General features: G+C 38.9%; 1 protein-coding gene across 1 annotated transcript in view; it reads right to left on the bottom strand.

Moving 5' to 3' along the window:
* IFIH1 (interferon induced with helicase C domain 1) overlaps positions 1-6,988 on the bottom strand; it is a 56,318-nt gene extending 49,330 nt beyond the window's left edge. Inside the window, exon 1 of the mRNA XM_006073992.4 lies at positions 6,064-6,988. Within this exon, the coding sequence (XP_006074054.2) occupies positions 6,064-6,519 (456 nt within the window). The 5' untranslated portion in view covers positions 6,520-6,988. The remainder of the gene's footprint in view (positions 1-6,063) is intronic.
* Between the last annotated feature and the right edge of the window lie 7,655 nt (positions 6,989-14,643).

The following is a 14,643-nucleotide window of genomic DNA, read 5'->3' as shown; positions in this document are numbered from 1 at the left end:
TTTGCATCAATTTCCTTTTGTGTATATAGGGTTTGCTATTTCTTTTTAACTCATGGAGTCTATAAATAGGAAATCAAACATTTGTTATCCAACCTCTCTTTCTTGACTCTTACCATTATGGAGTAAGTAAGTACTATCACAGCTTTATATTCTTTAATATTTGTGCTATTTATCATTACTATATATATATTTTTTAATTTGTGTTTACTTAATACTATAAGAAATGTATTTCTATCTATCTTTTTTATAAATAGGGAAGAATTATTTGTATATTCATTCATTCCTATCTTAAGCCTTCATTTAATTTCTTTTATAGATTAATCTAGCAAATCTTTTAAAATGTGAATCATTTGTGTAATCATTATTACAATGAACCCCCCAACTCTTAATATAGAGCCAAACATTTGGAGAAACGACCACATTTAGACCAGAACAAAATTAAGCAGAACGCAATCAGCTTGCTATGCCATTAGGCAAACCACTTCACCTCTCCAGACTTCAGTTTCTATATGTGTAAAATTAAGCAATGGAAATGAAATTTCAGGGTTTGTCTGTCCTAGCTGCAGATTAGAATCACCTGAGAACTTTAGAAAATACTGATGTCTGAGATCTGCCCCCAGAGATGCTCATTTGTCCATGTTGGGAAACCAGAAATTTTTTTCAAAAGCATCTCTTGATTCTAGCCAGCAGCTTAGGTAAGAAATACTGACTTACATACTCTCAAAGGTCCTTCTCAACATTTGTCCATCTTCTAGTATAATATCAACCTTTCAACTAGATTGTTTTCTACAAATTTGCATATCTTCTAGTCCTATAAACATTCCCATAATCATCTAATATCAGGAATTTGCATTTTTGGAACAATGCTCGGTATAAATTCAGTGTTAATTATTATTATGGATAACCGGGAAAATCATCTATCTTTATAAATGTTTCACCAGCAGGCACTACTTAGAACAAGATTATACTGCATATTTCTACCCAATGGATATGTTCATTTCATTAGTTAATAGTTAATTATAAAGGTTTTGCATATATCAACCCAATAACTCTGAAGAAGATACTGACATTAACCCATTTTACAGATCAGAAATCCAGGGCTCAGAGAAGTCCAATTACCTCCCTAACACCATAATGCTAGTAAATGACAGAGGTAGAATCTGATCCCAGGCAATTGGCTTCAGAAGTTGAATGCTGCCTTCCTGAACTCTATAGCTGGTAATTGCCTCTAATTTTAAGTTCATTTTTTGACAAGAAGTGGTTAAAATGACAATAAAGTTTAAGCAATTTCTTCCTCACAGCATTTCTAAGCAGATTCTCGCTCATTTCCTATTTTTCTCTAATTTCATTAACTTTCTAATGGAAATTCTTTGCCTTCTCTGGTGTTTGTAACATTTTTATTATTATCTACTAATTTAAGCAGTAGTCACTAAAGATCCTAAATAAGACTGGTTTGAGCACCTTCTTTTAACTCAACTATTTCCATTTTTAATTATTTCAGCCTTTAATCAGCTTTGAACTCATTCCACAGAAGTAATCAGGAAGCATTTTTCTAAAAGGAACAAGGGAAGCACTATAATAAATACTTAATTTTAAAAAGCTAATATATTATATCCACTAAATTTTCTTTGACTATTAATTAGTTATTTCATTGAGTATACAATGATTTGCATTTGTCAAGCTTGCTTTGTCCTTACGCAGTTCAGGAATTTGAGAAATATTTTGCCACTATTTCCTACAAGTATTTTTATTATTTGAATGTGGAACTACATATAATACCTGTGCAAGTTTAGCAGCATCATCAAGGTTCTGAATTTTTAAGAAATCTTCCTAGTTTGGATGCTAGAAAGTATATCAATTTCCTTTAAAGCAACCATAAATTTTTTAAAATTAATCTGTTCTCTTAAAACATAGGAAAAATATAAGATCTCAGTACATACACTTGATTATTAAAATTCTTGGGAAGTGAATATTTAGACTTGAGACGGAAACAGGACAATGATTCCCACTCACATTTCTTCCCCATTTAATGTATTCTTGTGATTATGAAGTTAAAAATGTCTATGGATACATTATTAACTAATATATGGAGTGTAAAATAAATATGAATTTGTGGGTAATACAGTTCAGTGATTTCATATTCTGAATTCTTTGATCTAGTTTTTTCTACCATACATTAATAGAGAAACCAAAGATATTTCTTTTAAACAGTGGATAGCCAACACAGTTGTAAAGTTCAATAAAAATGGTTTTTCTCCCTCAGAATAACCTCAGATATCTATTTAAAAGTAATGGTGACTTTTTAACATAGCAGAACTAACCCTCAGTACCAGTAAATCAGGAAGCAAACTCACGTTAAAAACAAAGAATTTTAAAGAACAAGTTCTCTCCAAAAGTTAATGTCTTCCTGAATGAATAAGCATTGTCACACAGTCATAACTAATTTCTTATTAGTACTTTTTATTGCTAAAAAAAATCTTATCCATCCTAATTTAGGTGGCAATACAATGAGCTGGAAGGAGACTGACCCCAATACTCAACTTAATGTAAATAGAACTGGGGGGTTTCTAGCTGGACTGGTGATGCTATCTCTGATTCTTTGTATAAATGAAAGGTGTATAAAGTCTTCCAGGACTATAGATGTTTAATGCTTTGAACTGGACGGTGCTGAAATATGCAGCTTACCTAAGCTGTTAAGACACTATGGAAATGTTTATATGAGTTCATGGATGTCTAAGTCATGGATGTACTAAGATGTCACTTAGCAGCCTAAATAGAAGCAGGTCAGTACAGGGGCACCCCTTTACTGTTAAGGATCATTCTATCATAATGTTCTGTAAAGTCATTCTTGTATTTATTAATGAGTCTCCAGCATTTACAATAGTGCCTTACATATACTAGACATTTTTTTACCTATTTGTTAGAAGAATGAACACAGATCAACACTGCATCATAAACTCCATGAAAGCACAGGCAGTATCTGTATTATTCTCCATTCTTTTCAGCACTAGCTTGGTGTCTGGTGCAACATGCCACTCCATATTTTCAAATGCAATGAATGAATAATTAATCAATTAAATCAATTTCTTTGGGTATCTGCTGGTCACAAAACTAAATCTAGGATCACTTTTAGAAGCACTTGTGTAAGAGGGACAGGGATTAGGTGGTAGAAGTGGAAATCCTAAACTAAAATACAGACCAAGTAGAAAATGTCAACTGGAAAACAGGAAAGAACAAAAATAAAATATTTTGGGAATTCCCTGGTGGTCCAGTGGTTAGGACTCAGACTCTCACTTCTGGGGTTCTGGGTTCAATCCTTGGTTAGCAAACTAAGATTCCACAAGTCATGTGGTAAAGCAAAAAAATTAATTAATTAATTATTTTTAGAAGTCCTAATTTCTTAGTTAAATGCTATTTTAAGATGTCAGAAAAGCAAACTTGTAGATCTTATATTCATTATTCAACCATTCCTCCTCCCCTCCCCTCTGATGCCTGGCAAAGCAATTCATTACACCAAGCATTTTCATTTTTTATTCTGGACAACTTCTTGGAAATTAATCCAATCAATCAATACTTATTAAGCACCAATATCATACTTAATTCTAACTAGGTCCTGGTTTCATTCTTAGATGAAAAACAGTTTCTTCCTCAACTCACAGTTTAATCCATGGAATTTAGGAGGCAGATCTCAATTTCAACATAAGGCATTTACCTTAGTTCTTGAAACTTTAAATTCACAAGGAAATCAAACAAATAATAGAAGTCATCATCATATCAAAACAGCTCTTTCTTATTAATAAAGCTTTTTCATAAACAATGTTTCTCACTCATGTTCACTAAAACACTGTGAATGAGAGAGGAAATTATTATTATATCCATTTTCATAGTACATTTAGGATCAGGAAACTTAAATAATTTGGCCCAAAGGAATAGAGATGGTAAGAAACAGAGATGTCAAAATCCAGGTCTTGCCATTCCAAATTCCCATGCTTTCCTCACCACACTTTTCTGTAATAAGATAAACATTCCTCAAGGAACCCATATCAACATGCTATGGATTCTTCTAAACCTAGTGTTTCCTTCCCATCGTCCGCCATTGCTTCCTTTTGAGACAGATGGTATCTTTAAGAATGATGTGCCAGGATCTCACACAGACACTACTGCTCCTTAGAAAGCCTCCATATATTGCTCCTCCATTCTCCCTTATGAGAGAGAAATGGGGTTGCTTTGGCCTTAACTGCTACCAGTACACAAATGTCCTTTTACTGTATATCTTCTTTGTGTCAAATCCCTTGCATTCCTGCTAGCTGCCTCCAAGCTTGCCAGAATCAAGAACTTGGATAAAATCTAGCTGGCGGAAATTCAATCCAGGCAAGACAAAAGTGATGCTGATAGGCAGACGTATTTAGAGTAAATAAGGAGAAGTGCTGTTTCACTGGCAATCGGGACATCATACCCACCAAACATAAACAGCTTTGTGGTGTTACTGGACTCTGTTGCTTCTGGACTTCCTAACAGCTACTGTGGCTGGAAATGCCATCTTCCATCTCCAGCTGGCTTGAAGGCTGCATACTGTCTTCCAAATTAAGATTCTGCCACAGTGATGTACACATTTGTCATATCCAGCTGGACTACTATAATGCGTTCTAGCTGGTTCTCAATACACAAAACTACATAAACCTTACTGACAACAGTGTAAAGTTATTTACTTGTTGGGAAAACCAGTCATCAAAATTAGATACACACTTAGGTCTTTGGACAGGCCCTATGGCTGTCAAGTTGACAAAGGAGCATTAGCTTTAGTCACTAAAGATCAAGTCACATCATAGGCTGATAGGAGTCCCGTGCCCAGAACTTTGTAATGAGGATACAATTGATAAACTAAAAAGAAAGAAAGAAAGAAAATGTCAAAAATCACAGCATGTTAGACTTTGACCCCCCAAAATGGGTTTATTTGCCTACATGCCTTTCAAAATAAAACTTTCACTGTACACTCTAAGTCAGATTCGAATAGGACAGAGTTTCTATATGCCACAGTACTTCCTTATTCACTGAAAAATAATGAACAATAAAACGCTAAGTGTAATCCCCTATAAAATTCTTCCTGTCAAAATGGCACCTAAAAAATCCATTATTTTTCTATTACAATGGAAAATTACTACCGGCTACATATTTTTTCAATTAATTATCTCCAATTTTTGATTCCCAAAGAATGCTGAAACTTTGATTAAAGAAAAAAAGAGTGTGTGTGTGTGTGTGTTTGTGTGTATGTACTATGTAATTTCCCCATTTGGACCAAAATTAAATGACATAGTGCATAATATAGGCCAGAGATTGGAAAACTTTTTGTTTAAAGCCCAGATAATGAATATTTTAGGATTTGTGGGCTATATGACTCTATGTTCAAATGCTCTTAATGCGCAGAAGCAATCACAGCATGTAAATGAATGAGCATAGTTGTTTCCAATAAAACTTTCTTTATGAACTGAAAATTTTAAAATTTAAACATCATTCTTGGCTTTCGGGTTGGTTTAGCATGGGTCATGGTTTGCTGATCCCCGTTCTATGCAACTACATATAATATGACATAAAATTTAACACCATCAGGAACTAAATCCCTAGCTCTACCACTGTCTTCCTGGTAGACCTTGGGCAGGTTATTTAAACTGCCTCAGTCTACTCATCTGTAAAATGGCACAGTTAATAACACTAGATTACTAACTAATAACTCAATAGATTATTGTGAGCATGAACTCCAATAACAGGTTTTGCAAATGAATCTAATTGCACAGTAAGTGTTTAATAAATGCTGTCTATTAGCATACATTATTTTTCTAGAGTTCTTTCTTCTGTAGCTCATTTCTGTTAAAGAATTAGAAAAAATAGCTGTTTTGTGTTTAAATTTGCAAAATTATATTTTTAAAAGCCTAGACAGTCTTAAGGAAGGAGGCAACCAAATTTACCCAAAGATGTCAAAAAACATTTGGAATGGGGCAAATGGAGGAACAACCCCAAGTAGCAATATCTGCCTTTAAGTCCAACTCCATTTCAACTGACACCTACCCGATTTCTGTCTTCAGTTGTCAACAGTTTCTCCTCCACACATTTATCCAAGACATCTGCAACCAGAAGCTTGTCCACCAGTGTGGGCTGAAGAAGGTTCAGCAGTTGGAGACATTCATCGTGAGCGTTCTCAAACGATGGAGAAGGCAAGTCCGTGAGCTCTGGGTTCACGTAGCGGGCGGCTAAGGGGTTGCCTGCTTGCCGGAGGGCCTCTACGAACATCCTAGCCCAGCCGAGCGGCCAGTTCCCCCTCTCCAAGGTGTCCAGAAGCAGATCAGCTGCCTGAATGTCCCCAGTGGTGGCGGCCGTCCTCTGAATATGCTCTTTCACTTCTGGAGATAGAAAAGTCAGGTAGTCCAATACTGGTTCCACCTGGATGTACCTTTTCACTCTGGCCCTGAAACACGAGATGAGATAGCAGAAATTCTTGTCTGCGAAACTCCCGTCCGACGACATCTTTCTTCCTCAGAGGTGGGAAAAGACTCTCCCAGGTAGATGGAAAAGTTGTTCTCAACTCAGCGGATAATAGGTATCTTCGCTGCTGCTTCGGAGCCGCGGGGCCTGTAGCAACGCGCTGACGACGGGGTTTGCCTGCAGGACCCCTAGACGGGCGCGCGGGGGCGCGGTGGCACCCGGGCAGGTGGGCAGGTGCGCAGGACACGGCGGCGGCGGCGGGCGCTCGCGTGAGCCGGGGGCCAGGGCGCCGGCTCTGCTCACTCGGGTGGGAGTTTCGAGTCCAGCCTTCCGCCAGGCAGTTATATAGTTTGCCTGACTTCGGTTTCTGTTTCGATTCTCTTCTTCAGGACTTTCCACACGTAATCCGCTGGGCCGGGAGTGTCTGTTTGGTTGGGGAGGAGCCACCTTTTGGTTGGTTCTGGTAAGGACAGTCCTTCGGCCCTGTGGGAAACAGAAACGGAAAGCGAATTCTCTCTTCCACGGAGTAAGACAGCAGCGCTTCAGCAATGCCAGCGGGTATTTTGTCTACTTTGCAGGGCTCGGAAAGAAAATTCAGACTTCCCTCCCCGCGGCTGTCTCGCACCACCCCTTGTCAGCTAAGACCTGGAGGGCGTGCAAGCGTGACTGGGGACTTCCCAGCCCAGAGGTGAAGAGAGACTGCCACAGACCCTGATGTCAACAGGAAGTTATTAGGCTTGACTGGCGAAAGCAGGCAGCCCCCAGCCCCGCCCGAGTGTGAGATTACAGGGGCAAGCAGAGAGATGACACTAAGAAGACGTCTTTTCGGAGATATGTAGCCCCCCAGGGTGAAGTGAGCTCTTTCCAGGATAAACCTGCCCTCCTGTGGGTCCCCAAGAAGTAACTCTTTCCTCTGGGAATTTGTGGGTGGGTATGAAAAAGAGCAAGTAATGATAAACAGTTAATCAACTTGATTACTTCACGCCTAGATTGTACTGTTTATTTGGCTTTGACCAAGGCCTGGTGACAGACGCGGAAGGACTTGAACTACCAACTCAGCTTAGGAGGAAGCTAAGACTGAAGGTTTTCTATCTCCCAGTATGTAAGTTCCCCATATTCTTTAATATACAACGTTCCTTTAATAAAACAAACAAAATCCCCAACAACTTATTTTTGATGTAGCTGCCATTCTTTTCTTGGATTCAATACAGCAAGTTTTGGCTGAAGCAGCCAGGAACTTAATTAGCAACTAATGTACCAACTTGTAGTAAACATCAACATTTGTCTATGTCATGAGGGAAAAAAAAAAGACACCCACACTGAAAAATGGCAGCTTTGGTTCAGTACAGAAGCCACATAAATGTGAGTCCTTCGGGTTGCTACTCACTCTGGCGTTCTGCAGCCCTGGGTGACTATGGGTGGTAGTTTATCTGCTTCATAATGAGAACCTCATGGTCCAGAATTATATGGAGGTGGAAGGGGTCATTTAGGCTACTGAAAAAATATATTTAGGCAAAGCAATCAGTTGGTGGGCTTCCCAGGTGGTGCAGTGGTAAAGAATCCACCTGCCAATGCAGGAGATGCAAGAGACTGGGTGGGGAAGATCCCTGGGTCGGGAAGATCCCCTGTAGAAGGAAATGGCAACCCACTCTGGGATTCTTACCTGGAGAATCCCGTGGACATGGGTTAACAATGCACATTCAGTGAAGTTTGGATAGGCCAGAGAAGTTTGGTGGTGTTTTGTACTGGGTAGGAGAAATACAGAATCTTTGTTTACCTGAGGCATAGAAAATACCCAATTCAAAACATTATAGCTGTTTTCTTACTTTATTTACTAACTACATTATGTACCTAGTAATAGCTTTTTCCTCCCCAGGAATTGTAATATGCTTAAAGAAAAGACATATTTACACAGGACCACTACAGAACTCTGCACATATGTAGGCCATTGCTGATTTTCCACCTGAATGGGAATTTTATTTGCCTTGACTCTGCTGCTGCTAAGTCACTTCAGTCGTGTCCGACCCTGTGTGACCCCATAGACGGCAGCCACCAGGCTCCCCCATCCCCGGGATTCTCCAGGCAAGAACACTGGAGTGGGTTGCCATTTCCTTCTCCAATGCATGAAAGTGAAAAGTGAAAGTGAAGTCACTCAGTCGTGTCGGACCCCCAGCGACCCCATAGACTGCAGCCCACCAGGCTCCTCCATCCATGGGATTTTCCAGGCAAGAACACCAGAGTGGTGACTCTAGCAACTGGCTTAATGTCAAAATACATAGTGAAAGTTGCTGAAGTGAAGTAGAATGTTGAGCTTGCAAGTGAGCTTGGTTTATGCTTTTCTTTACTGTCTCTTCATAAAATAATTCCATATCTTTAGTTACTTTGGGAAGTTTATCTTGTAGGTAGAAGATAAACACATTATATGCTTAGTTATGTGTATACAAAATTATCTGTTAGGACTGTTAAGGCCCGCCTCCTCCTCCCCCTTTCGTTGCTTGCAGGTAGTATTCAGTATTTCAAAGCAAAAACAAACAAACAAACCAAAAAACATTGTGTCCCATGGTACTCATCTTTAGTCCTTTAGTTTCAAACATTGGGGAATAAAAAGAGATTATTGATTAAATATAGAGAAATAATGTCATCTTCTTAATACCACGAAATTGCTGTCCTGGTGAAAGACGATCAAAAGTGGAGGTGTTTGGTATTTAGATTATGGCATTCATTCATTCAATCACTTAAAAAAAATAATTATTCAGAACCTACTCTGTGACCAGTGCTGCCCTAGAGTCAGTTTATAAAACTTAATAATGTTCCTATTTTTATGGATGTCGCATTCTAATGGGAGGAGGAAGATGGGAAATAAATAATAACCAGAAAATATACAGTGTGCATGAGGACTTTAGTAACATCTAAATAATAATGCACATGGCAGTTTCACGGGTGCTTTTCCATATAGATGCCCTCTCCTGACCCTCACCGTTAGCATCACATAATACCCATCAATAACAATACATATTTACTCTCAGGGAAGAGTTGCCTTGCTGAATGAAGATTGAGTGATGAGAACTGATTTTGAGGGAAAATAGAAAGAAACCACTATTTTTAGGATTGGGCCATTGCTGAAGGAAAGAAGTTGGGGTACAAGGAATCTAATCTCTCAAAGTGTATCCTTTTTCTTCTGTATTTTTACTGCATAGTTTGATTTATTTTCTCCCTTTTGTTTTAATAGAGATTTTCTATGTCAAGTTTCTTCAAATAATTTTGTTTATCATCCTCCTCATTGCTTCTAAATGTAAGTTTCTGTTTCCTTTCTCCTTTGAGGTAGGAAATCATACTGACCTATATCTTTTCCTTTTTTCTTGAGCTGCCCTTTCTTTTTAAACACAAAAGAAATATTTCCATCTCTATCAGTTTTAAAAGTCATCTTTTAGCATTCTGTTTTTTAAATAGTCACTGAGGAAGATACTACATAACAGGTTCTTGCTGTTAACCACCTTACCATTTGAGTTTTCTTCTATTAAGAAGTAAGAAAAGTCAAAACTGCCATGTCTTCAACAAACTAGAACTACAATTTAATGGCCACACATGGCAGTCATGCCTTTTCCAAAGAAAATGACAATAATTTAATTTGATGAGGAAATAGTTCTAGAATTGTCATTCTGTTTTTTTCACTTGTTTACTAAATTGTATCAGGAAAGATCCTACTCTGTATAATTTAAAGTTAGATGCCCTTCCACTGGCAGAATAGGGTTGTGATTATGCTTAGAGATTGTGAGCTCAGGAGATCAGGATTTACATCTCAGCACTGCCTCTTATGGAGAAGGCAATGGCACCCCACTCTAGTACTCTTGCCTGGAGAGTCCCGTGGACGGAGGAGCCTGGTGGGCTGCAGTCCATGGGGTCGCTAAGGGTCGGACACGACTGAGTGACTTCACTTTCACTTTTCACTTTCATGCATTGGAGAAGGAAATGGCAACCCACTCCAGTGTTCTTGCCTGGAGAATCCCAGGGATGGGGGAGCCTGGTGGGCTGCTGTCTATGGGGTCGAACAGAGTCGGACACGACTGAAGCGACTTAGCAGCACCAGCAGCAACTGCCTCTTAATTGCTGTGTCATCTCAGGAAAATAACCTCAAATTTCTCAGCTGTAAAATGAGAATAATGATGATATCTGTACTATGTTAAAAGGTTGTTGTAAGCACTTAGCCCTAATCCTGGCATGTTACACATACCCTATACTTGACTGCCAGCAATTTTTTTGGACAAATAATAAGTAAGAGATAGTGCTAGCACTCAAATAATACACAAGTTATAGAGGAAATAACTTAGTTATACGTATAAACATTATATAATAACTGGCCATCTAACTGAGTTTTTACACAGTATCCCTTTCTGCAAGAAGCAGAAGCTGATAGGTTGATACAGCAGAAAAGTTTGAAAGGATACTGTTTGTATTTCAAAAATATAAATAAGTTGAAAATAGAAAAAAAAAAAAAACTAAGTTTACCAGGTCATGATAACCATTTCCCAATTATTCTCAAAAATTCAGTTTTAAATTTATAGTTTTAAGTGTGCACTTTTGAAAGCTTTTCAACACAAATATTTGGGCAAAAGTATCAGGTGTCAGAGATACATTTTCCAAACATCCATTTTTTCTAAATCCTTCCTCCATAGCTTAAGTCCTTTTAAAATTTTACTTGCATATTTACACATCTTTAAAACAACACCTTTGCCTCAAAGGCATAGATTGACTGGGCTTCTTTTATTTTACAATAAATGTTCAAGAGCAAGCTACAGTCAAATGTTGGTAGAGTGCCTTGTCTTTTCCTTGAAATCCTGGTTGGCATGTAGCTGATGGGCATTGTGGGGTTAGCAGTCTCAGCCTGGGTCCATTCTGATTGAAGAGTGGCTGTTTTAATTGCTTACTACCCATGCCATACAGCTAGTTAAATATTTTTATTTCTCTTCTGCTCTTATACAGCTGACAAAGTCTTCAAGTAGGGACAGAGACATGAGTTAGTGCTTAAAATGAATTATTGAAATCACATATTGAGATAAATCCAACCAGACTTCTGAATTGCTAAATAAGAGAGTTACACTAAGATTTAAAAAATAAAGCATTGTCAATTACAAATTATTTTTATTATTAATGCACTAGATTATATCAATTACTTTTAAAAATCTTGTTTCATCTTTATCTCATCCCTTATTTTTAAGTTTTTGTTTGTATTTTATGGTATGTCATAATTGTACATGTAAAGAAAATGTATATTTATATATATATTAGGGGGTTCATGTTCAAAGATTTTAGCTGATAGAAATCAAGAATAAAGTACTTGACCTCAGCTCTAGAGAGCCTTCTAAGGGCTAGTTCAGTTCAGTCACTCAGTTGTGTCCAATTCTTTGCAACCTCATGGACTACAGCACACCAGGCTTCCCTGTCCATCACCAACTCCCGGAGCTTACTCAAACTCATGTCCATCGAGTCGGTGATGACATGTCCATCGAGTCAGTGATGCCATCCAACCATCTCATCCTCTGTCGTCCCCTTCTCCTCCTGCCTTCAATCTTTCCCAGTATTGGGGTTTTTTCTAGTGAGTCAGTTCTTCACATCAGGTGGCCAAAGTATTGAAGTCTCAGCTTCAGCATCAGTCCTTCCAATGAACACTCAGGACTGATTTCTTTTAGGATGGACTGGTTGGATCTCTTTGCAGTCCAAGGAACTCTCAAGAGTCTTCTCCAACACCACAGGTCAAAAGCATCAATTCTTCTGCACTCAGCTTTCTTTATAGTCAAACTCTCACATCCATACATGACTACTGGAAAAACCATAGCTTTGATTATATGGACCTTTGTTGGCAAAGTAATGTCTCTGCTTTTTAATATTCTGTCTAGATTAGTCATAATTTTTCTTCCAAGGAGCAAGCATTTTTTAAATTTTATGGCTGCAATCACCATCTGCAATGATTTTGGAGCCCCCCAAAATAATGTTCCCATTGTTTCCCCATCTGTTTGCCATGAAATGATGGGACCGGACTCCATGATCTTAGTTTTCTGAATGTTGAGTTTTAACCCAACTTCTTCACTCTTCTCTTTCACCTTCATCAAGAGACTCTTTAGTTCTTCTCTGCTTTCTGCCATAAGGGTGGTGTTATCTGCCTATCTCAGGTTCTTGATATTTCTCCTGGCAGTCTTGATTCCAGCTTGTGCTTCATCCAGCCCAGCATTTCTCATGATGTACTCTGCATATAAGTTAAATAAGCAGGGTGACAATATACAACCTTGACGTACTCCTTTCCCGATTTGGAAGCAGTCTGTTGTTCCATGTCCAGTTCTAACTCTTGCTTCTTGACCTGCATTCTCAGGAGTCAGGTAAGGTGGTCTGGCATTCCCATTTCTTTAAGAATTTTCCACTGTTTGTTGTGATCCACACAGTCAAAGGCTTTGGCATAGTCAATAAAGGGCTAGAGACTGTGATACATTTGAAGAGGAGTATTAACAAGAATGAAGGTGTGGAGGTGAAATGGGAGAGGGCTCCAGGAGGAAAGTGGAATGCGGCTTTTAGATTTTGGAAGTCGAACTTTCAAATTACTTGTGCTATTATTGCTTTGTGACAAATGTCAGTATATTAACACATGGAACCTGAATATATTTCAGAGCCTATTGCCAGACATGTGCTGTCCAGATGATTTGTTCCTGAATTGAATATTTTAACAACATTAATTTTTATTTAAAAATAGTTTATATTCGCTGTAGAAATTTCAGGGGGAAAATCATATCATATTGAAGACTATTATATGAATTACTTATAATTCCATCACCAAGAGATAGGCATTATTAATATATTTCCTACCATTTTTTATTGCATAAATGTATGTGTAAATGCATATGTGTGCACATATATATACACACTCAACATCTGTTCATTAGAGGGTAAACTGAGATGGTCTTGCCTAGAAGGAAGAGATCTTCAAGAAAGAGATCACCATAGGTAGATCATATTGACATTCCAAAGGGAGAATCTGTGAGAGATTCCTGATGGCAGAGATGGCCAGAATATGACAAGTTCATTCCTGTGTTTCATTTGCTGTACTGACCTTAAGTAGTCCCAGGTCTGGGCTTCTCTTGTGGCTCAGATGGTAAAGAATCCACCTGCAATGCGGGAAACCTGGATTTGATCCCAGGGTTAGGAAGATACCCTGGAGGAGGGCATGGCAACCCACTCTAGTATTCTTGCCTGGAGAATCCCCATGGACAGGGGAGCCTGGAGGGCTACAGACCCAGATCTTCCATGAAAGTCTGCCTATACAGGTCTTCCACATGTAATAGGTTTATATTGTGTTGCTGTGGTTAATTAAGGAGAGGTAGTGGCTCCGTCGAAAAAGGCAATGGCACCCCACTCCAGTACTCTTGCCTGGAAAATCCCATGGACGGAGGAGCCTGGAAGACTGCAGTCCATGGGGTTGCTACAAGTTGGACACGACTGAGCAACTTCACTTTCACTTTATAGTTTCATGCATTGGAGGAGGAAATGGCAACCCACTCCAGTTTCTTGCCTGGAGAACCCCAGGGACGGGGGAGCCTGGTGGGCTGCCGTCTATGGGGTCGCACAGAGTCGGACACGACTGAAGCGACTTAGCAGCAGCAGCAGCAGTGGCCCCATGTGGTGGAGCAGAGCTACATAAAGTGTAACTGCAGAAAGTGAGACGGAGCATAGATTGAGAATTCTATGCAGAGGAGGCGATGAGAGCATAAGCCCTATAGAATTTATCAAATATTTTATGAACTGTGCCAGACTTCACCATGCTCTGCTGGATAGGAGGGCCATTTCAGTAGGCATGCTTCCAGCTGCGAGATAAAGATGATGCTGAGTGAATGTGACCCAGCAACAGGGAATTGACTTTTCACACTTAACAGGAAGAGCCAATAATTCATTGAGGTTAGAAGTCTGGGGTGTGCCCTATAATTTTCTTTTCTTCTCTTTCATGGTTGCAAAATGACTGCTACAGGTCCCCACATCATTTCTTCCTACAACTCCAGTTCAAAGCAGGTTGTAACAAGATGAAACATAGAGTTTCTCCCACTTGCGTTTTCTCAATAGTGAAGAGAAAAATGCCCCACGAGTCTCATGCAGAATTTTTTTTATATATCTCATTGGCTAAAACTT

This window comes from Bubalus bubalis, chromosome 2 (assembly GCF_019923935.1).
Source record: "Bubalus bubalis isolate 160015118507 breed Murrah chromosome 2, NDDB_SH_1, whole genome shotgun sequence".
Taxonomy (NCBI): domain Eukaryota; kingdom Metazoa; phylum Chordata; class Mammalia; order Artiodactyla; family Bovidae; genus Bubalus; species Bubalus bubalis.
Note: the sequence above shows the minus strand (reverse complement) of the source record. Positions and strands in the feature narration are given on the sequence as shown.